Genomic DNA, 25,129 nt, shown 5'->3' with positions numbered 1-25,129 from the left:
TGGCTGATAACTCAATCCCCCCAAAAAAATTAATTGATTAAATCGTGTATTTTCTATTAGGAAATAAATTTCTATTTATTTCTTAATAGAAAATTAATATATTTCAATAAAATTTAGAAAGAGAAATGGCACATGGTGTTGTTGGTTTTTTTGTACGAAAGTGATGTTTCTACTATCTGATTGGCTAATTAGGATTGGTACTCTCCTGTATTTCCGGTTTTGATCTTGTGATTTTGTTTGTTGTTCGCTTGGTTCTGTGATGTTTTTTTTTTTCCACGTGTTTTTTTTCCAGCCTTTCTTGGATCTCTGAGGATCTCCTTGTTTTGCTGCCGTGAGTTTTCTTCTGTGCGTTTAGTGATATAGTTTGTTTGCCGGGCTAAAATTTAGTTAGTGTTCTCCCTCCGATACGATGTCGCGATACGGCTGTGATTGACCGGTGGAGACTCCGTCCACTCACTGCCCATCCCCTTTGCCTGCACATTAAATGGGGGAAACAATTTCAACCCCCCCTGCATCCACTGTTAGCTCTACGGCCTTCTCTTGCGAAAAATTTACTCATGGGTACCCCTCGACAGCAAGTTACAGGCGGATGTGACGTTTTCACGTGACAATATGGCCTAGCCGTAAATAAAGAAAAAAGAACAGCAAAAGAAAGTAACAAAATTGCACGTTATTCAGGATCGTGATGTCTCACGTAACATCACAATATGTCGGAGCTGAAATGACTGGCAAAAGGGCATTATTTTAAAAAAAGTAACATTATGCAGGTTATTCGGGGATCACAGTGTCATGTGACATCAAAAAGTCATTTTTTTTTGTAAATCCTTCGTTTTACGGAGCCGTTTGCTTTCAGGCTGGTGGGGGTGCCTACGGTCGTGTATAGCCCACAATGCAGGCGATGAAAGCAAAATAACTGAAATATCTAGATAATATTTAAATTTGTATCAGTTTCTATCTTAATCGTCACCGTTTTAAACAACATGTTAAAGGATGTAACAAATGGTTTTATTTTGAAATTGTAGCACGTTTGAGAACCACTGATGATGAGCACTGATTACTAGCAAATATGTCTGAGTTAAAATAATAAAATGGCAAACACTGATTAAGCATTAAAAGTTAAATATTTAAATAATTTAAAATTATAAATTTACAATTTAGAAGTACTTTTAAAATATGGAGAAACTTTATTTTTTTTAATCCTTTGCTTGGTTAATGTGGTTCAGTAATCACACAGTACTTAGAGAAGGGCGCCTCCGTAGCCAGGTGGGAAGGAGCAGCAGTGCGTAGCACACGCTTCTTGATTAGACCGGGGTTCGAGCCCGTCACCACTAAATACGGAGGATGCGGAAAGGTCAGGGAATGCCCATCGCATATCCCGGAGCAATATGGCCTTAGTTGCTAATGCTCCTAAAAACCAAATAACAAACAAACAAACAGTACTTAGAGAGTTTTAACGAATGGGCCTGGAGTACTGGGGTCCATAGTTATAATAATATACACGTAAGTTTGTTATAATCCAGTTTAATACAAATATATATATACTAACAAAAATCAGTAGCTTTCGAGACACGTGTCTCTTCGTCAACTGACAAATTAAATACAAAAATACAACGAGCTGAGTGAGGCACGCTAATCATGCGTCATTGTTGTTGCACGGACGTGTGCTGTTTTCTACACCACTGATCATCCAGCATTAAAACGGTTGTCTCTAGGATGGGATGTAGACGTATGCCTTTCTGGCGATTTAATGCTTTTGGATTGTTTACTATGTTGAGTGACTCTAGCCATAGGCGGTGGCGAAAGTGTCGTGAGTGGTCTACTATTTCAAAGTCGCGTTTGGGGTCAAGATCGTGGTTGGTGGCCCAAAAATGTTCCGCAACCGCGGACTGGTCAGTTTCAGCAAGTCGGATTGCTCTGTCGTGTTCCGTGAGGCGATCCTGGAGACGCCTTGATGTTTCACCTATGTAGCAACTGTTACAGTCTCTACAGGTGATGCGATATACCACATTGCTGCGTAAGACAGGTGTGACAGGTGTCTTCACGTTGGAGACAAGTGAACGTAGGTTCCTGCAGGGTAATTGCACACATTTGATGTTGTAACTTCTAAGGACCTTCGAGATCCGTCCTGACATGCCTGGATAATACGGAATGTAGGCGCACCGAGCCATCTCAATAGCACTGCCCGCACCCTATTCTCCAGGGCTTGGAGCCATTCCAGCACCGACACAATTAGGCGTAACGAGAGCTCCCGTGTGAAAGCGGACCTAACCAAATGTGGTTATCCATCCCATGTACTAAGCAGATGCCTATTACAAGCAGAAGAACTCACATCCAACCCAAGACCACCGAACTAAGTCGGTATATCATCCGCCTACATTCCGTATTATCCAGGCGTGTCAGGACGGATCTCGAAGATCCTTAGAAGTTACAACATCAAATGTGTGCAATTACCCTGCAGGAACCTACGTTCACTTGTCTCCAATGTGAAGACACCTGTCACACCTGTCTTACGCAGCAATGTGGTATATCGCATCACCTGTAGAGACTGTAACAGTTGCTACATAGGTGAAACATCAAGGCGTCTCCAGGATCGTCTCACGGAACACGACAGAGCAATCCGGCTTGCCGAAACTGACCAGTCCGCGGTCGCGGAACATTTTTGGGCCACCAACCACGATCTTCACCCCAAATGCGACTTTGAAATAGTAGACCACTCACGACACTTTCGCCACCACCTATGGCTAGAGTCACTCAACATAGTAAACAATCCAAAAGCATTAAATCGCCAGAAAGGCATACGTCTACATCCCATCCTAGAGACAACCGTTTTAATGCTGGATGATCAGTGGTGTAGAAAACAGCACACGTCTGTGCAACAACAATGACGCATGATTAGCGTGCCTCACTCAGCTTGTTGTATTTTTGTATTTAATTTGTCAGTTGACGAAGAGACGCGTCTCGAAAGCTACTGATTTTTGTTAGTATATATATTTGTATTAAACTGGATTATAACAAACTTGCGTGTATATTATTATAACTTAGAGAGTTGCCATTTCAAAACTTCAAACTCGGCATGACAAGTGCCACGAAGGTAAGTATCAGTGGGATGGATGCAGATGTGATGGACATGAATGGTATTAGAACTTGTAGTACTTATGTATTGGAATGTGCAGGCAAAGAGAAGAGGGATGAGGCAGTGACTTTCGATAAATTTACTTATGGCTACATCCTTCATGATGACTTCCTATGAGTAAAGCTGGCCCATCTCAAAATCGACAATGGCATACCACCACATCATCTGATGCCACAACAAACACAACTCCAAAAACTGCTGTTAACCAGATCCATGCCACTGTGTGCCCTGCAAAATTAAATTTAAGAAAGAAGAGGGTAAACGTGGCCACATGGAATGTAAAAAGAAGGCAAGATGGATATGGGCATCAATGAAATGGATAGGTGTAAAATTGACATTTTAGGAGCAACCAAAGTCATGTGGACCGAACAAGGTCATTTCAAAACTGGAAATGGGTTTTTGGTTGTTTTTTCTGTAAGTGACCAAGTAAAAGAACATGGTGTCGCTGTCATTTTGAATAAAGAATGTTCGAGGTCTCTTCTCGGATACAATCCTATTAATAGTAGAATGATGACTGTTAGACTTCAGAGCCAGCCAGTAAATCTCACAGTTTTAGTTGCATGTGCCCTGACATCAACATCCACAGATGAAGATATGAACTTTTATTATGAAAGTCTCCAATCAGCTCTTGATCTGGTCTCAAAAAAGGATGTATTGATACTCATGGGTAATTTTAATGGAAAAGTAGGCAAGACAGTTTCTTCTAGTCTATAATGTCGTAGGTTTGGTCTTGGCACTAGAAATGAACAGGGTGAAAGTCTTTTCATATGTAACACTTGCTTTCAGCAGTACCCGAGAAGGCTCTACACATGGAAATCTGATTATAAAACAAGGAATCAGATTGATTACATTCTTATGCAGCAAAGGTGGCATTCCAGTGTAATCACAGAAAAAACATTTCCTGGAGCAGATTGTGGCAGTGACATCAGCTACTCCACATCATTCTTAAGCTGAAAAAGATCATGAATAGGGCTTTCCCTAGGCGATTGGATGTAGAAAATATTCCAAACAGTTATATACTTGAAACAGGCAATTGTTTTCAAGCGCTATTAGAACTAGATGACGATATGCTGCCCGAGGAAATGTGGGAAAATACCAAAAGCATTATTAAGGATTCAGCAAATAGATACATTAGAGAAAGGTCAAAGATCAGGAAGCCATGGATTACAGAAGCCACTTTTAAACCTATTGAACAGACAGCTGCAAAAGACCAGGGTGTACAAGGAAAAGAGTATTAGGAACTATGTAACGTCATCAAGCGCTGTTTAAGCCAGGACAAATATGATTATATTAATCGAAAGTGTAAAGAATTCGAATACCGCAACAAACAAAACAACACAACAGTAAAAGATGTATAATGTAATTTAGTCCTTAAGACAAAAGTTCCGACCAAAACTTAATGTAATTAAGGACTCCAAATGGGAAATTTGAACAGAGAAGAACACAATTAAAGGAAGGTGGAAAGAATACTGTGAGCAGCTCTTCCGAGCACCTGCTAACACTAATGATATACCACTCCCCATTTCAAGAGTATGATCATGAACCAGTTCCACTGAAGGAAGAAGTTGAAAAAGACATCAGAGAACTGACATGTGGCAAGTCACCTAGAATTGATTAAAGCTACAGGTGCGAAGGGCGCTGAGTTTTTTAATAAAATGATTATGAAAATTTGGGAAATCGGACGGTGGCCATCAGATTGGAAGAAATCAATTTTCATTCCCTTATCAAAAAAAGTAAATCTGAAAATTTGCTCAAATTACAGGACTATTAGCCTGATTTCTCATGCTAGCAAAATTCTTCTTAAAATCATATTAAACAGAATCTCAAGAAAATTTAAAGAAGAAATGCCAGAAGAGGAAGCAGATTTCAGAAGGGGTAGAGGAACCAGAGATCAGATCTTAAGTCTACAACTGATTATTGAAAAATGCAAAGAATTCAATATTCCAGTAATTTTGTGTTTCGTAGATTACACAAAAACATTTGATTGTGTTCAACATGAGAATCTATGGGAAATGATGAATAATATGGTTTCCTAATCCACATAATTCAGCTGATTAAGCTACTGTACCAGGAACAGGAAGGAACTATGAGAACCAACATGGGGAAACACGGACTTTTTCACAATCGGTAACCGTGTCAGGCAGGGCTATATTTTGTCACCTCCCTTTTTTATCTTTATGGCGAAGATATCATGCATGAAGCTTTGGAAGATTTAGAGACTGACATCAAAATTGGAGGACTGAAGATAAACAATCTTCGTTATGCAGATGATACTGCAACTCTAAGGATCATCTTAAAGAAACTCTGAGGAGAGTATGTGAAACAAGTAAGGAAAAAAGGATTGTTTCTGAATGTATGTAAAACTAAAATTATGGTGATTGGTGATATTCTCAGTTCCAGTAAAATGAAGTTTAATGGGCAAGAAATCAAAGAAGTTGATGAATTTGATTACTTAAGGTCAAGAATAAATAAAAATAGTGACTGCTCAAATGATGTAAAGGACTACAGGCAATTGCTAAAATGTTGGTCACTGATCTGACAAAATTATGGAGAGATCAACATCTGCCCCTAAAGATGAAACTGAGAATCCATTGATTTGTTAATTTTTCCAGCTGCCACTTATGGATGTGAAGGATGAAATCTAAAAAGAGTTGACAGGAAGAAAATTGAAGTATTTGAAATGTGGTTGTTACAGGAGAATACTGTGTATTACTTACTTGGATCGAAGAACAAATGAGTAAGTATTGAATAAAATTGGCAGGCCTAAAATTCTTCTTCATAGCATCAACAAAAGAAAACTCAAGTTTTTTGGTCATATTCTGTTGAAGAATATAATGGAAGGAAAAATCGAGGGGAAGAGGTGCAGAGGAAGACCTGCAACTAGGTGGAAGGATGGGATCAGTGAACTTCTGGGCATGACACTTTGCGATGCTGCTCGTAGAGCACACGATTGATACAGTTAGAGGAATTTGTTGGCGGTCACAACAGCTCGGGAAGCTATGTGACTGGAAAAAGAAGACATCCTCCAGACTGAATAGCAAATGGCTCCATAATATGGAGGATTTACAAACAACAAAAAAAAAAGGGGGGGGGGCTTATTTATTAATAATTAATCAACTCTTATTACAGGAAATTTATTTATCGTTAAACTTCCAGACTGCAAAAGGCACTGTAATACAAGACTTGGCTTAGAAAAAAATAATGAGCCACTCAGAAGCCAAACTGATCAACTTCATGAAATAAAAAGTAAAGAAAATTGATGTAGTTATAAATGTTGTTTTAATTTAGGTTGAAATATACGCACCAAAAATATTTATGTATGGTGTATTATTTAAGATCTACTTTTTATATTACAAGATATAAAATATATATGACTGCAAAAATGTTGCATGGTTAGGGTTTTTTCCCAAGATTTAAAAAAAATTGAAAACAATTTTTTAGAGATTGTAAATGCACGTGGAATCGTCTAATAATATAAGGGTTAGAAGAATCATAGTTGCACGTGGTGCGAATTTTTGTTACTTGTTCTTTTTTTTTAAAAATTGCTGTTTTGAATTTTTGTCAAAAATTTTGTGCATTAAGAAAGAGCAATTTCATTGTAAATGCATGTCAAATTTGGAGTTGAGCAATTTTTACTTTTTTTTATTTTATTTTTATTCTTTTGTGGACACAAAATAAAAAAAACATGTTGAGATTAGAGCTGTTAGCTATTTTTACTGTAACCACTTTGAAAACTTAATTCTTACTTATATTTTTATAAACTCAATAATAATACTTAGGCTGTTATACAGAAAATGTGTTTAACAGAAAAATAAACACCATGGGTATAGGCAAACTACACCATGGAGCAAGTGCAACTGGGTAGTCAAACCATAGATAAATTACTCAAGAGTGGAAACACTTTTACTCTACAAAAAACAATAGCATCCAAGGACAATTATAGACTTTAATGCCAACTTTCAATTAGTTTTACATTCTTGTCTATGATGTGGATGAAGGATTTAAGAAGCAAGGCTTTGTGAAGTGTCGTGTGCTGCATGCGACAAATTCTTACCTTAATTATAAACCAAGTTTGAATAAACATATAAAAAATATAATTAACAAAAATTGTTACATATAAAAATTTTTAGACAAATTCATCAGATAACTTACTTTTCTTAACCAAGGTTTCATACAGTAAGCCACATTAGTACATCATGCACTAAAAGGCTAAATGTTCTTTTTATAAAAAGAGCTCATTCTTTTCTAACCTCTCAAGACACTATTGCCTAAGTTTTGGTTTGGTGAAACACCAACTTGTAGCTCACAGACCACTTGTACCCCCTCCAGATTGCTTTTGTATTACCCCCCTCTCACCACCACCACCTGAGAGTATTCTTCTAACAGAAATGTGTTAATAGTAGCAGTAGTAGTAGCAGTGGCATGTGATGCAAGAAAGCAAGTGTATGAGCTTATGCCGCATCAGCCAAAAAAAAAAAAAAAAATTACAAAACAAATCCCTCTAAATGTTTGTCCAGTTCCTCCTTAAATTTATTTAACCTATCAACTTCCACAGCAACAGGTGGAAGTTTGTTCCAGCAATTAACTACCCGCTGGCCAAAGGCAAATTTCCACACATCTATTCTTCATCTGTCTTTCCTCAATTTGAATTTATGCCCCTTTAGGTTCATAATCTGAACAAGTGGAAGAATCCCATCAGAATTCAGGGTGCTCAACCCATTCAAGGCCTTATACACTTCAATCGGATCATCTTGCAGGTGCCTAGTCTCCATCTGCTGCAATTTGCAGAACTCAAGCCTCTCTTGGTAAGAGGATTCCTTCATTCCCCTCACCAATCTTTCCCTTCTTTTAAAAAAGGCAAGTTGAAAATGTTTAATGAAAATTGCTTACTAATTCTGTAAGGGACTGGAAGTACAATTTATACCATTGATCATTTATTGATCAATTAGCAAGCTCTTCTACAGCTATAGAAGAGCTTGCTAATTCAGTGATTTCATGCTATGGGTGTTGTTACTGCTTGCTTATGAACTGAATGCTTAGCTTCTACATCCAAGAACTTTCAAAACAAACAAGATCAATTGATAATATGGTCTGCATAACTTATGAAAATGATCTGTGAGGCATGGCAATAAAACAGAACTTGTCCTGCAGTAGACAACAAGCTCATTAATAGTGATGGGAGATGTAGGTATACCTAGGTTATGTTAAGTATGAGTACATATTGTATTAAAAAATAGTTGCTAATATATTTGCATGTATAGTTTAATATTTTGTGTAGTCTGTAGCCTCCACCTCAAATATAAAAGTGGTCTATCTGAAAAAGGTTGGGAAACACTGGTTCAGACAAACCTGCAGAATAGATAAGATGGAAAAGAAAATAGAGTTTTGTGATGTTTTATAATATTAATTTGAATTCACTTAATTTGAATTCTTAATTTAAGTGAAATTGAAAATTGGATGACTTTTTTATTATTATTAAGTCAATATTTGGTAGAAATGCATTTAAAACTAATATACTCAAGTAAGTTATGTGGAATTTGGGAAAAGTGTTTACTTATTTTATTATTTTATTTTATTTTTATTCATTAATAGAAAATATGTATTTTGTATAAGTTTGGTTCAATTATATGCAGTGATAGTATTGGGACTTGTTTATTTCAAACAGATAAATGGATAATAGAAGTTCTGAAGTAAATTTTAAGGAATTGAAAAAAGTCAACAGAAAGAGAAAAGTTGTAATTGAACAAGAAGAAATTTTGCAGGTCTGTATCTTCGTAGCAACCTAAATCTTTGTATCTGAATTTCAGTAAAATTCAAATAAGTGATGCTAAATGCATTGGCAAGTTGATTATTGTTGCTATGCCTACATGTCTGTCATTGTGATTTTTGTTTTTACTTACACACACACATTAGTTTTATCATTTGAAGTTTTGTTTTCCGGTTCACTTCATTTTAGCATTTTGAGAAATTTTTAAGAGGATACTTAACTTTTAACATTTGTTTTTGTATGTGAAATATTAAAACTTTCCAAACAGTACATGGCTTTTTATTTTCAATGGAAGCTGTTTTATATGGAAAATAAGTTATTCTTCTTTTTTGATATTGGAGCTTGCCTTTCCTCCTGTCATGTTTCCCAGCAAATTTTTTGCAACCCACTGTGCTCAGTGGTAATAACCAACTGATATGTGTCAAATATACGATGGGGGGTTCAAAAAAGATTTGTATTCACCCAGAAGTAGTTGTGGTAGAAAGAAGGTGAAATTTGTTTTGTTTGATACCTTGAAATCTCTATGGCAATCATAAATTTTGGTTTTGATCTGATAGCTTTTTTTTCCCTTTGCAGTGGTGAATGAAGTGTTGCAATGGATAAAGTGGAATACAGATCGGTGACTTGGTTCCTCTATTCGCAAGGGAAAACAAACCAGGAAGAAATGGTCGCTGTTTTTGGAGAAGACTGCCCAGGTTACAGTGTTGTTGTTGCACATTGGTATAAACAATTCGGATGTGGAATAATCCCATTCCATGATGAAGAAATTCCTGGATGTCCAGGATGCTGTAACATAAGAGTGTTGCAAGTACTGAGGCATTAATCCTGGAAGATTGCTATATTAGTATCAAAGAATTAGCTGAAGAACCCCAAATTAGTGTAGGAAATGTGGAGAACATCATCATCTCCAGTCCGTGGGGACCTCCCCTGAGTCCACGCATGCCCTCATAATCATTGCTAAGGGCCTGCTTACTTCCTTTGCTGCCTCCTTTAATATAACTGTATAGATCTCATCCACCATAGGTGCCCCCTTTATGTTTAACTTCAACAATTTCACCTCCACTTTTCTCTCAGTTATTACAAAATCATTTAACTCCCTGTTAGAGTTTGATAGGCTTCTGGCCTCCGCTTCCCCACATAATTCTTCATGTGTGAATGTAGATGCAAAATACTCATTGAGTTTGTCAGCTACCTGAGCAGAATCATCAACAGTCAATCCATCGATATCAAGTGGACCAATCTGGTTCATCAACTTTCTTCTAGAGTTTACATGAGTAAAGAAGTCTTTAGTGTTTCTTTGCGTCCTTTGTCAAAGATTTCTCGTAATCTGCCTTTGCTTGCTTAACCTCCTTTGTGACTTGATTACAGACTATCTTATATCTACCACAGGCATCTGTATCTCCTAATAATTTGTGTGTCCCATGCATTGTTCTTTTCTGTCACTAGCAGGGTTGGATTAAGGATGAAATAGGCCACCAGCCACATTTAAATTTGAGGCACCTTCCCCAGCCATTTAAATTGAGGTCCCTTTAATATATATATATATATATATAAATACAAATACTACATAGGTTTTTATATTTATATTGTGAATAATAATTCCTTGATAAAAACTTAAAATAAGAGGCCAAAAATGTTTTATGTTTTTTTACTTCAAAAATAAAGTAACAAAAAAAAAGTAATTTTAATAGAAACTTAACTTATTTATTGCACAATCAAAAGATATAAGAATAAAATTTAAACACTTATCAAGTTAAGTTTAAGTATGCTTTTATATTACACGTTTTCTCGGTTTATTACTATTAGAAATTTTCATCACTATAAAAAATATTTATGCTGAAAATGAGGCCACTCTTCGGGTGAGGCACCTGACCATGTCCAGTTTGGTTATAATGTTAATGTGGCCCTGGTCACAAGTCTCATTATTTCATCTGGCATCCATTTAGGCCTAAACCTTGAACAGTATTTCTTAGTTGGTATGAAAAGCCTAGTAGCTTCCAAGATTAATTCCTTGAATGCTCCCCATTTAGAATTTACTGCTGGTAACATCAGTTAGTCCCACTGTATACAATTTAAAAACTGTCTGTATGAAAGCAAAAACCCTTCACTTTACCACTGATGGTAGTTATATCTTTGAGTAAATCCCACATCAGTACACTGTGATCGCTGACACCTAGTTCTTCCTTTATCTGCAGATTCTCAATGCATGAATAACCACTGCTGATAATCAGATCAAGAGTATTATTCCCTCTGGTTGCCTTTCGAACATGCTGCTGTAGAAAACAATCATCCAATAAATCCACAAGCCTTGCTAGTATGTGAGTGACCAACTCACAAGTTCCAGTCTATATCTGGGAAGTTAATCCCCCATTATAAGACAATCTGATTTACTGGCTCACTCTATTTCTCTGTACAGTTGTTCGTTGTACTCATCACAGTCATTAGGCCTATAACACACTCCTATTCCCAATTTTTCTTTCCCAGTGCTTATGTCACACCAAACTGACTCGACACCACTGTCAGCCCATGTCAACTGGATGCACTTCCTTAATTTGGTGTTTGTTAGCTAACAGTATGATCACTACTCCCTTTCTGTACACATTGTAATCCTCAAATTCCAATTCTGCATTCCTTATATCTGTGTGACACCATGTCTCTGATATCCCAACAATATCTGCCTTTGATGTCTTGATCAGCACCTCAAATTTATTTACTATATTCCTGGCATTGGTGTACATGCAATTATACAGGCACCTATTCTTACTCTTAGTTATCCTAACACAGTCCTTGTATTTACTTGTTCTATAATGACTCTCAGCAGTCCTTGAAATCTCTAGCACCTAGCTTTTCAGGCTGCTGCTCATTCCAATAGAAGCAGTGCAAGAATCACTCTCACCTCTGCCTGTGACTACTGTTAATCTATTAGTCTGTGAATCCCCCCCAAGTTTCTTTTATTTGCTGAAGAATTAAGTTTTAGTGACATGCACTTTTAAAAATAACAGTTACTTTTGCAGATAGGCCTGCCCTAGATAAACTGATCCAATTGCCACACTGTCATTGGATGGGAAGAGTTTCTGCTCATCTGCTCCCAGCATCAGTCTATTGCAGTGAGAACAAACTTTATCCATCAACACACATATAGTCTGACATATAGCATGATTTAAAAGTTTGTGGAGTACCACCCACAAGCTCATTGTAAGCCAAAACTGTTCACTAATATATCCATTAGTGTTTCATAAATTATACTTCGTTTACTTTCTTCACACTCTAGTCAATGTAAACTGTAATTTATTATGTATGTTTTGTGTTGCCCTAAAATGAAAAATAAATTCATAATGGCTGTTTGTTTTTCAATTCATTATTGAACAAAAGCTATTATAATATAATACTGTTAGGAAAGGCAGTTTTGAAATCAAGTTTGGATTAGACATTCAAATAGTTGTTTTAATCCATACTCTAATGTTTTATTATATATAATGTATAGCATTGCATAAGTAATGGTATACATTATTTATAACATTATTGTAAACCATGCTATGAATTAGTGATTGATTATGCTATGGCTCAAATAAGTAACTCATGAGTATGTTAGAAGAGTGTCTGGGTTCTCTACAGTTTTTGCCACAGTGGCAGTAATGTTAACAAGAATGATGAATGTTATGATAAGTAAGAGTAATTCTGCTGTTATCAAAGAGTAAACCATCTTTGATAACAGTATTATGTTTGTTCTGACTGTAGTTTTATCCTACCACTCCACCACTGCAGAGACCAAACTATACTAAGTTAAGGAACTCTGCCTGTCTTTCATTAATTCCTGGAATGAAAGAGATAGTAATATTTGTTTTTAATGTGGTGGCTTTATTTTGGTTATTGTAGAGTCTCCTAGTGATTTCTTTTTTGATTTTATTGGTAACATTTGTTTTTCTTGTTACCTAAGATTTTTTTTTATAATACTGTAGTTCGATTGTCAGTGTTAGTAGTCATTTAATGATGACCAATAAATATTAATTATATTGTAGTGTATATTACATTACATAGTTTCTGTATCATTATGATATTTATTCTTATTTATTTATTTTTAGGATGTTTATCAATGTAGCAGACAAGAAGATCCTTTTATTTTGCATTTTGAAAGTGAGATTCCACAGATTTTAAGGACACACATTGAAGGAAAATTAGAAAGATGCACTAATAATGTGGAATGGCCTGCACTTGGTAGTATTCATTTAACAAAGTATTTAGTAGAAGATAAGCCCTACGGACAACCTTTAGAGACTTACACAAGTGAAATAAAATTTTATTTTAAAAAAGTACTTTATAATAATCTAAGAAAGGCACTTCAGTTATGTAGGAAATCAAAGAATGCTGAAAAATTAACTTTGTTACAAAATGAAATTTTGTCTGTTATAACAAGATACCATGACCTGCTCTATCCTGAAAGAACTCTTGACAGTGGAGAAGATATTCGTATGGCTTACTGCCTACATGTGTTGAATCATATTTTAAAATCACATTCCAGGGTTCTGCATCATAATGCAAAAATAGCAAGGCATAGTGACAGTCAAGGAGAGTATCGAGACCAAGGTCTTACTCGCCCGAAAGTTCTCATGATTGTTCCATTTAAAGAATCAGCTCGTCGAATTATTTATATATTTACTAGTTTATTGAATTTTGACAATAAGTTAGATGTTGCAAATAAGAAGCGTTTCCAGACAGAGTTCGGCTCTGACAAATTCAGTTCCCACAAAATGTCTCAAAAGCCTGAAGATTATATGGGATTGTTTGCAGGTAACACAGATGATGCATTCCGCATTGGGATAAGCGTTACAAGAAAGTCTCTGAAGTTGTATGCAAATTTCTATTCTGCAGATATTATAATTGCTTCTCCATTAGGTTTACGAACAATTATTGGTACTGAAGGTGAAAAGAAAAGAGACTATGACTTCTTATCATCCATTGAGATTCTTATTGTAGATCAGGCAGATATTTTCCTTATGCAAAACTGGGAGCATGTAATTCATTTAATGCAACACCTTCATTTACAGCCCCAAGAGTCCCATAACTCTGATTTTTTCAGAGTAAGAATGTGGATGCTAAATGGTTGGGCAAAGTTTTATCGCCAGACTTTGATATTTAGTAATATTTTGGCCCCTTCAATTAATGCACTTTATAATAAATATTGTTACAATTATTCAGGAAATCTTCTCATTAGGAATTCCATTCATTCAGGTTCTATTAGCCAAGTAGCTGTTCAGTTTCCCCAAGTAAGTATAAATTACATCTATGTATATTAGATAATATGTGTGGTAGACCATTGCTATTTCAAAAAATTTTGTTCCACTGCCAGATTCCATGCTGAATAATTCATGGGATCTAAAATTACTTTTCTCCACAGGCATTAAAGCTTGAAAAAAAAAAAAAAAAAAAATCCTGATTATACACATCGTAACATGGAAAGAAATAGCTGTGCAGAAGAATATCTATCTGCATGTAATTTGTTATGTGAATAAATCCTTCTTTCTGTGTTATGAATTATATCACTTTATTTCACTAAAATAAATATACTGTATTTATTTTAGTGAAATTGCTTCTCCATTAGGTTTACGAACAATTATTGGTACTGAAGGTGAAAAGAAAAGAGACTAGAAAAGAAAAGATAAATACAGATATTTATCTTTTTAATAATTTGATGCATGCTGAGTAATAAATAAAAAATTAAAGTAGTGCTTATAGAAAAGGCTGATAAGCATATGTTATAAGAAAATACAAATTTGGAATAACTTTAAAAATCACAACTGACATAGTAAATAACACACACACATACACACAGGGGAAGAACTAAAAAGACAGTGAAAGAACTGAGAGCTGATTTCAATGAGATCCTCCACAAAAACAAACACTTTCGCAGTGGGAGAAGATCCTCTTTAGCACAGGGAGTGTAAAGGATAAACTAAGAATTGGCAGACCTTCAACAAGAGGCAGAATGGTGCAGAGGAGGATTTGAGGAGTCTGTTGGATCACCAATGAAATCAACAGATGAAAGGGCATTAGAACTTGTAATCCCCTAGTCAACAATGCAAAACACATATGAAAATTTACTTAAAATTACACCCATGTAATCCTATGTTTGTTCAAGAGTTATCTGATAGTGACTCATTAATGAAATATGGTGTTTTGGTCAAAGGAAAGTGCTCAGTTTTACAAGGAATTGCATCAGGGGAACTGCCCCCCCCCATTAAAAAAGTAAGACGTGGTTAATCATGACCAATATCTGAACATGTTAAGGAACTGGTCAGTACCTTAACATGTTCAGATAACATGTTCAATGAAGAACTTCAGATTCAAAAAAGAATGCTGGCTTCAGATTCAAAAAAGAAAACTGGGAGGAATGCTGTAACATTATGCTATCATAGTATGTGATTATCTCAATGAGGTGTTAATTTTCCTCTGTTATGAAAATGATGGGGAACATTATTGATCCATTGGATTATTAAACCTGTTGTTTTATATTTATTTGTTTGTATTGCTATAAATAAATCTTATGTCATAGGAGTGCCAATTGATTTGAATTTATCAATTTCAAGTAGAGGTTGTTACAGGACTTTGTGGCTGCCCTGTAAATTAAAACTTTAATTATTAAATTTTAAAATTCTCATTCTTATTAATGTAATGGGGATTCTGACAAGAATATTAATCTTAGACTGAATATGAGTATTTCATGTCGTCAATATTTACTAGCACTGATAAGCAGCATAATATTGCTATTACACTATAACAGATGTTAGTCTGTTATTGTGTAATAGTAATTGTATTTTTCTGTCATTCTCTTTGGGGATACTTTGTTCCCTCAATTAACAATGAGGGGCTTGGCATATACTCACCTTAGAAGCATCATCATTTTCTATAAGTCAACCTGGAATTACCAAATTCATTTTTAATTTGAATAGCATCACTGAACAAGGTAAATCTGTTATTCAGTTAAAAACTAATGCTGCCATTATGGATGTTTTGTAGGCTTGCTAGTCTCCCATTGGACTGCTTGAATTAGTAACTGTATGCTTAAAATATGACTAATATACAGTCAGTCCTGTTATAACACGTGTTTACACTACACAAGGAGCAGAAGTTTTGATTCCATCAAAACTACTTCTATCATTTGCTGGCAGACTGCCAAGATATCTGAATTTATCCATTTGTAATGTCTGCTTATCTAATTTAATAGTTAGTTCCTTTTCATCCCTTCATATCATAATTTTAGTCTTATGAAAATTTATTTTCATATCATATTTTTCACAATATTTTTCAGTTTACTCAGTAAAATCTGTGACATACTTCTTATGCATCAGATATCTGCAAATCTCACTGTGTGTTTTAGTCCCATCTTTACATCCTCCTCTCTCTCTCTTCTTCCATTCCCTCATTTATTGCCTTTGCATCTATATTAAACAAGGTGGGGAGAGACAACATCCTTTTTTCACCTTTGAGTTAGTACATGCTAAATTAATAGGAAAATTTGAGGTAGAAAACTTTATAGTTGCTGTGTGAGATAGTGTTGGGGCTATGATTTGAGATAGTAATGTTATTGGCACTCACATCAATTATGAAATGTTTTCTACAGATAAAATTTAATTTTCACGATTGATCTTTACACTAATTAGAGTTAATTTTCATTGTTCCTAAAGCAAATTACAATTTAATGTTGAATATTTATTCCTCACTTCTCTCTTAATTTGAGAGGAATCAACATGTTTTCAGAAAGTTGAATGATTGGATGTCTCATCTTAAATATACATTATTTAACCCTTTCAGAAGCTCCTATTTTTGAAAGGTCATTTCAAATAACATGTCCTTTTATGTACAAACTGCCTTAATTTTTCTAGTGGTTTCTGCCATCTCTTATCTGCATTTCCAATTAACAGTAGACACAGTTTTAGTAGATGGCAGCATGAAAATAACTTTGAAAATTGTATGAGAAAGAACATCACATCTGTTCAGCCAATTTTGTCTGAGTTTGGCATACACAAAGCTGAAATTTATATTGAGAAGTTGATGAAATCAAATTAAGTGATAATTAAATAAACAGGATATTTTGCTTCAAAAATAAAAAAAAGTTTTTTTAAAATTCAGGCATCATTTTTGACAACAATTTTACTTTTAATGCTGGGCAATAAAGTCAAAATAACAACTTATAATATCATGTATGTACAACGTTTTCATTTTTACAAAACTTTAAAATATAATAAAGGAAGTTACTCCACAGAACTCATCCTTATTGAAAACTCACTTATATTATTATAAATATTATTTATATGTGATTAAATCCCTATAGTGAGTGTGGGCTATCGGTAGTTAGTTTTCAACAGGCGTGGCCTCTGGAGCAAGTTTCTTTATTATATTTTGAAGGTTTATAAAAATGAAAACTTTGTTCATACATGCTTTTAAATATTTGATGTTGTTATTCTCTATTTTGTCTTGATTGCCCAATATTTAAAGTAAAATTGCCGAAATGATACAAGAATTAAAATAAAAAAATTGTCATTAAATTTCACCCCCCCTTCATGTGGCTGTTGAGTATACAATAAACCCCCGCTATTCGCGGTATCTGTATTCGCGGTCACTGATTTAATATAAAATGAAACCTAAAAAAAATGTGAATTTTAAATCACGTTGAACATTTTCCGCCATAAAAAAAAAAAACATGGGTGTGGCTAAAATCATCTTTCCCGGTCAAAACAGCGCTCAGTGGGTGGAGAGGAGAGGGGTGACAAAATCGCAAATGTGGATGTTTCTCGCTAATCCTTGTTCAGTATGTGCTATGCACTTGTCATGGAAGGTTTCGTCGTTTGCAATTTATAAATTGATATGCTTACAAAAGTAAAAAGTCTACCGTTTTGCAGTGTGTTAGTGTAAACAGACTTTTTTGAGTGTATTAACGGTAGAAAGTGACTTGACTTTATTGTGGACAAATTCTTTTCTAACCCCTACAAAAATATGGCTACGAATAACAAGGGAATTGTAAAAAGATCAAAGAAGGTGATGACATTAGCGAGTAAAATTCAGTTATTAGACAAAATTTCTAATGGTGAAAGTGTCTCGTCAGTGGCAAAACATTATAAAATCAATGTCAACGGTACGATCAATCAAGAAATTGGAAGAAAAAATCCGCCGTAGTGTCCGTGAAAATGCATTAATTGCTTCAAAAATTTGCTCTGTAACTCGTGATGTTAAATTAGAAAAAAATGGAAAAGGCTTTAAATCTATGGATAGAAGACCGAACTCAAAATAAAATTCCCCTAATTTCACTCATCATTCGTGAAAAGGCAAAACACCTTTATCAACACTTTAGCGAAACTGGTGATAGCACTGGTGGGACAAGTTTTTTAGCTATAGCAAAGGCGCTGGATTGAAAGATTTGTTTGAAATTTCTAATAAATATTACATTTAATATTAAATTGTTTCTTGTTTTCAATTCGATGCCTTATGCTTGCATTTCACTATGTACCGTCTATGTACATAGTCATATTATGAAGGTACATATAATACATACATAGACAAAATTTTAGACTAGTTTTTCTTATATATTTCATACTTTGGAATGGAGCCCCTTTATTACTATGGGAGCCATAACTCAGTACTTGCGGAATTTCTCAGGAACGTAATCCCCTCGAATAGTGGGGTTTTACTGTATTTGTATACTTAATATTTAAGAGTTAATTATTTAAAAAGTGTACATTTTAAACTTTTTAAATTTAGTTTAATCATTTATGTTGTTTGTTTTTCTCATCTACCCCCCAACAACCACAACTACATCACGAGGTGGTGAGTGCCACTGCTACAAACCATTTGCCGTAGTATGTCATGCATAGACAAGTCTAATTTCAGAAAATGTGGGCCTTAGACCACTCGAGACATTTTCATCATTCTTATTTGATGAATTCTGATACTAAAGATTTATAACCCCAATATCTAACAGAATGACAATAGAAGAATAAAAAAATATTAAAACTAATATTTAACGGTCTATAATTTTACTGCTGTTAATATATATGTTGTTAACTGAGTGCTGTTATGTGGATGCTGTGACTGAAATTAACACTCCTTTTGCAGCATGGTTATCATGAATGAAAACTTTTGATTTCCATCTGTTTGAGTTTGTAAAATTAATCCAATGAGTTGGCCAATGAGTTTTTGAAATTAATTTTAAGAATAAACGGTTACATGTAGCATAATACATTTAATTATATAGTAAGTATTGAACATCTTGCTAAGCATGAGATAAACCAGTTTAGTATGAACTGCATGCTACAAATTACACTTATAAACTTATCTTATAGTTTAAGTAATTAAATATAAGCCTGTATTTGTGTGTACAGTACATACAAATTAATTTATTTGTATGTGTAGAATTTCACCATGTAGTAATTTATTTACATTTATAGTTAAACTTCTGAGTGTTTTTATTTGTATCCAAACATTCACTGACTTTGAATTTCATTTTTGTATATCAAATATGTTTCATAATTTAAGTAGTTTTTGAAATTTTGTTTAATTTTCATAAACTGAGGGCTTCTTTAATTCATAAGACTAATGCATCTGTTTTTAACTTTTTATACCACCTATTTGAGAACTACCTCTTTAAAAAAAAAAACAAAAAGGCCAAAAATTATTTTAATAAAAAAAAGTGATAAATGAGGGATATCAGTGATATCCCTCATTTATCACTTATTACTGTGTGTTAAATTGTGTAGTTTTGATAAGCACAACTTATTGAATAACTTCTTTGAGAATTAATGTTTTATTTCATTTTGTGAATATTACACTCATAATTTCATCTTAAATTGTAGCATTTAATGCAATTAATTGCTCTGTTATAGGTATTCCAGTATTTTGAATGCAAACGTGTAAAAGATATGGCAGAAGACAGATTTCAGTACTTCACTACAAAGATTCTGAATCAATATAAGGATCCAATTATGTCAAAAACACTAATTTTCATTCCATCATACTTCGACTTTGTTCGAATCAGAAATTATTTCAAAAGAGAGGAACTAAGCAGTACTCAGATATGTGAGTACACAAAAGATAGTAAGGTTGCAAAAGCAAGAGACCTTTTTTTTCATGGTCATCGCCATTTTTTACTTTATACAGAAAGATGTCATTTTTTTCACCGTTATAAAATTAAAGGGATGCAACATATAATATTTTATCAAATACCCAGTTACCCAAATTTTTATAGTGAACTATGTAATTTTCTACACAGAACCATGCAGCACAGAACTGATACCAATACAGAAAATTCTATTTCATGTGTAGTAATTTATTGTCAGTATGATGCCTCTTTACTGGAAGGAGTTGTGGGTACTGAGAGAACTAAATATATGTTAAATTCTGAGAAGAAGGTTCACATGTTTATGACTGATGACTGATAAACTTGTCATGAATAAAAAAGCTTGACTGTAAATTTTTCAATTTTGAATTTTGGTATTTCTAATTAAATTTATATAAATAATGTGGTGAATTAGTATATATATTCAATATCATAATTATTTTTTCATTATTAAACAGGAGTGGTCATTTGATTCCAAAAAAAATCCATAAACACTAAATTATGGTTAACAAAATAACTGAAAAAAGAAAGGGTAGGCTTCAGGTTTGTCACTGAAGCCTAATGTAATAAGACATTATTACATAAGGCACCAGGTGCCCACTTGCATTATGTTAGGCATTATATAATGCCTAACATAATGAAAGTGTGCACCTGGTGTTTTTTTATTCCAAATTTAAGTGAAATCATTTAAATTTGGAATCTGACTCCCATTTTTGGATGAGATATTTAGCAGCCTGGAAAACAAGGTATGGGGGTTACAAGGTCTGTTAGGCATAGGGTGAGCAAACATATGTGCTGTTTTATGGTTACTAAGAGTAAAATCAGGAGCACATTTACATACATTACACTAATGCCAGGAGTATAGTAAATAATTTTTAAGTGTTTGTTAAGCCATCATATGCAGGCAGTTGTATTCCTACAAATGGGATATCAGTAACACGAATCCACTCAGACATAGGGGATGCAGAATTGAAATGAGGCGAGTTCAGAAAAGTGTGGGTTTGTTAGTTATTAATGGATTAGTATTCTTTACAGCAGATTCTTAAGTATTCCATCAAACCCACCATGTCTCTCTTTTGGGGGCATCTCTTCAAAGCCAGATGTGTATATTGTATTGATTTATGTAGCAAAGCCTTCAAAGTAACCTGGAAATTTGCTGGCTGGTTTGTGTCCTAGCTACAATGTGGGGGGGACATCTTCTTTACACATCATTAAATCAAGGTTTTGGTGTGCATTGAGAAAGATGGGAGGATCAGGTGCTAAAAACGGGTAATGAAAAATTTAAAAAAAATCACAAGATTCAATATAAAAAGGACTTGGACAGGGAAGGGGGGATACTGCATTAAATTATTTCTTAAATTAATTTTTTCTTTATACTATAAGTGGCAGATTTCTTATATAGACCATGACTTGGCATTGCATTATTTGGAATAAATAAACCAAAGTTTGTATAGAAAATAAAATGAACATTTTTTTCCCCTGTAAATGGCATGGCCTTGTCTTCCATATGGTGCACTGCCACCTTTGAAATAGTTCAGTGCTAAGACAATTTATTTTGAATGCAGAAATCATATCATAAGCCAGTGAACAACAGCAAATTTATTTAATTTGGGAAGTATTACATACCAAGGCAACTTTCTGTGGTAGAGATGTAGTGCTTCCATGTGATATATACTACCCTATCAAAAGTTGAGATACTTGTAGTTATGAACAAATAATAATGTTTAAAGCAATTGATAGTGTGTTGCATTACCTCTGTAATGACTGTCATGCATCCTGGAAGACTACATCTCAGAAAGTGATATTGTGTTACATTCCTCAGCTCAGCTTATAAAGAGAACAAACAGCCTTGCTCTCTAATTGTGTGTTCCAATTCATCATTAAGTTTTTCAGTTTGATTGGTGTCAGAGTTCTGTACATTACCACTGCAGTGTTCTGATGATGTTTCATTAATTCTTTATATGTGACATGGAGAGTTATTTTTATGACAATTTTATGGAAGGGTTTGCCTTCATGAAATTGTCACAGCATTCTGCACACAGAATTGTGCAGAACACCTAGTTTCATAAATGCCTTTGACTTTCAGAAAGCAGCAGGCCATTGGGAAAAAAAAATCAGGAGGAAATCAATTTTTTTTTTTTTTTTTACTAGGCTTTGGAACATCAAATTCAGTTTCTCTGATTATGTTGGCCATTTTATATTAAGATACCCTTGGGTCTGCCTTTTATGGATTGGCAATACACCAGAACTTCTGTAATCCAAAGAAACCTACTTAGTCAAACGATGCCCTCATAATTAATCTTAACAGTCCAATGCATTCTCTTCCTACCTTCCTCAAAATTACTAGGTATAGGCCATCAATCTCGGGAGCCCAGGATTGATTGCTATACTTAGTATTGTTTCTCTGATCAGCAATTTTCTTTAATTTCAGTATGACTAACTACTCACTGCTCAGCTTTGCTCACAGATTCTTTCCTCTGCAAAGGTTCTTTGATGACAATAAGACACAGTCTTCTATGTCTTTTGGAAACACTTAGCAATATGATCTGTGTTCTATACATTCTGATGATGAAATGAGGTACTCAAGAAGTGTTGGCCCCTGTCAGTCAGCACTTTATACCTGTTTCTTGGACTCGGAACGTCCATTTTTTCAGCACTTTGCCAATTTTAAACTTGGAAATGTTTAATTCCTGAGCATGCCACACACACATTTTACACACATGACATCCAATTAACCATACTCAAATGGCTCTTTTTATGTGCATAATCCAGCATGTACACTAATAAATTCCTAGCTGGTTAACTGCAGATCCCTTTTTTAAACTAAAATATATTTCATATTGTGTTAGTCAAAGAATTTTCTGCAATCAGATGCAGTGTGCCATTACTTCTGGTAGTGTTAGTTTCATTGGAGAACAATGAAACTAACACTACCATCCCATATGTATATTGGACTATTAGTAGAGAATAGTAAAAGAATATATGCACAGCTTTAACTCATAGGAGTGTAGAAACACATTCAGGGCCAAACAATGTGTTTTTGCCAAAGCAGGGGGGTCCACACTGCCTCTTCCCAGTGTGGACTACCAGACATGTAGGTAAAATGTCAGTTAGTAACAACTGAAACAGACATACAATTGCCAGAGATGCTGTTGCCAGAAAAAAAAAAAAAAAAAAAGACAGTACTGTCACAAGCCTGTATATAGGATGTTGTTTATTGATACTGTACATGACAGAAAAATCTACACTCTACCAATGGACTACATAAGTAATTTTGGCTGGTATCCCATAGGGGTTTTCTACATGATATCCCATACTTTAATGGAAACACAACGTGATGCTTAAAGTTACATTCATAACTACATTAGCAAATCTAGATGTCCAGCATTTTGACTGAGGAATAACTGTTTTCCCATATTGACACATACCACTCTCACTAGATATTAGTAGCAGCAAATGATGCAAGAAATATGGAAGTTCCAACAACTGCCCACCCACTAGCTTGCTGAATGCAAATTTCCACACATCTATCCTGCACCAATCCATGGTTTGAATTTACGCCTACCTGCCCATGCATATATGTGGTCTGAGGTCTCTTTGCAGGTGCCTAATCGTGAGATGCTAGAGTTTGCAGAACTGAAGCCTTTTCTGGTAAGGGTACTATTTTGTTCCTCTGACTAATATCATTGTTCTTCCAACAGATTCACATTCTTCCTAAAATGAAGCCTCCTGACTAGTATGCAGTAATCATGATGTGCATTGCCTTGTACAATGGTATAATCACTTCCTTATCCCTAGCAAACTTCCTGTATATCATTGACAAAACCCCATGAGCTGTCCTGACAACCTGTCTGCACTGTTGAGAGTACTTCATATCTGACTGCACAGTTATTCCCAGGTCATTTTCATTCTCCACTACACTGAATGTGAAACCACACATTGGTATATTAATCTGGGATTACCTCCCCATGTGAAGGGAAGGTAATCCCAATAATGGCACAGTATTGAACCCTGGGGAAATAACACTAATAACATTAGTCCAGAAAGAGAAATTCCTATTTTTGATAACCACTCTCTATCTTCTCTCACTTAATCAACCCTTTATCCATAGCAGTAAATCGCTCTTAATGCCACACTGCCCCAATTTGTGTAAAAGTCTCTTTTATCTGCAAAGTATCAAAAGTTCTTCTGAAATCTAATATATGATGTCAAAATTATATTTTATATCTGGTTCCTTTGTTACTATGTCATAGTATCCAATCAGATTGGTCAGATAAGCTTTTCCATTAACAGATTTATGCTGTGACTGCCATTAATCAGTGACAGCATTATTTTCCCTGGAACAGAAGTCAAACTAACAGGTTTTTAATTACTCATATCACCCTTTGATCCTCTTTGTGAATTGGGGATACATTCACACCCAGAATTCAGACATGCTCTCATAATCATGGCTATAAGTTTTGCTTACCTCTTTTGTTGCCTTCCTTTATGTAATTGGGTAGATCCCTTCCAATAGATTCCACCCAGATGCCTTTTTTACATTTAGCTTCAACAATTTCTTTTCCACTTTCCTCTCAGTTATCACAAAATCATTTAGCTCCCTGTTAGAATTTGGCACACTTCTGGCATCCCCCATCAGTAACCTGAGCATCCCATCAGCAATCTGAGCAAAATCATCAACAGCTAAAACTATCTAGTGGACCAATGTGTTTCATCCTCCTTCCTACTAGTGTTTACATAAGTAAAGAAGTCTTTGCTTCTTTTCTTTGCCTTAGCTTGCCTAACCTCTTTTGTGATTTGATTGCAGACAAGGTAGTGAGAAATGGTGGTTGTTTATGTGTTCTATTTTATTGCAGATTGTGTATACAGGTTTTCCCCTCTGGAATACTGATCAGAATTTTCTTACCCATTGATAAAAAAAAATTTCTTGCTGTTTGTAGCTGGACCATATGCAGAAATGTAGTTGTATCCTATTAACATTAAATGGTGGTTGTTTATGTGTTCTATTAGAAACTAGAAAATGGTCTTATAACCCATAATCATGAAAGAAAAAAAAAAAAAAAAAAAAAAAATTGACCTAAACAAAGCAATTTATATATAATTTTTACTAAAATTTAATTGT

The 25,129-nt window shown here is 34.7% G+C and overlaps 1 protein-coding gene across 1 annotated transcript; it reads left to right on the top strand.

Annotated features, from left to right (window-relative positions):
- Positions 1 to 273: 273 nt before the first annotated feature.
- Positions 274 to 20,335, top strand: LOC150077826 (U3 small nucleolar RNA-associated protein 25 homolog). Its single transcript, XM_090384374.1, has 4 exons — positions 274 to 331; positions 8,799 to 8,895; positions 12,983 to 14,164; positions 19,775 to 20,335. The coding sequence occupies exons 2-4, from the start codon at positions 8,803 to 8,805 to the stop codon at positions 20,324 to 20,326; spliced, it is 1,827 nt and encodes a 608-aa protein (XP_090240500.1). The 5' UTR covers positions 274 to 331; positions 8,799 to 8,802; the 3' UTR covers positions 20,327 to 20,335.
- Positions 20,336 to 25,129: the final 4,794 nt, after the last annotated feature.

The sequence above is a fragment of the Mastigoproctus giganteus genome, chromosome 11, assembly GCF_048544385.1.
Source record: "Mastigoproctus giganteus isolate SK-2022 chromosome 11, ASM4854438v1, whole genome shotgun sequence".
NCBI classification, from domain to species: domain Eukaryota; kingdom Metazoa; phylum Arthropoda; class Arachnida; order Uropygi; family Thelyphonidae; genus Mastigoproctus; species Mastigoproctus giganteus.
The sequence above is the reverse complement of the archived record's forward strand: the minus strand, read 5'-3'. Positions and strand labels throughout refer to the sequence as shown.

Coding starts and splice junctions, on each gene's coding strand:
- LOC150077826 (XM_090384374.1), top strand. CDS start 8,803: ATGGATAATAGAAGTTCTGAAGTAAATTTTAAGGAATTGAAAAAAGTC. Junction 8,896..12,982: donor AACAAGAAGAAATTTTGCAG/GTCTGTATCTTC, acceptor ATTTATTTTTAG/GATGTTTATCAATGTAGCAG. Junction 14,165..19,774: donor TAGCTGTTCAGTTTCCCCAA/GTAAGTATAAAT, acceptor GCTCTGTTATAG/GTATTCCAGTATTTTGAATG.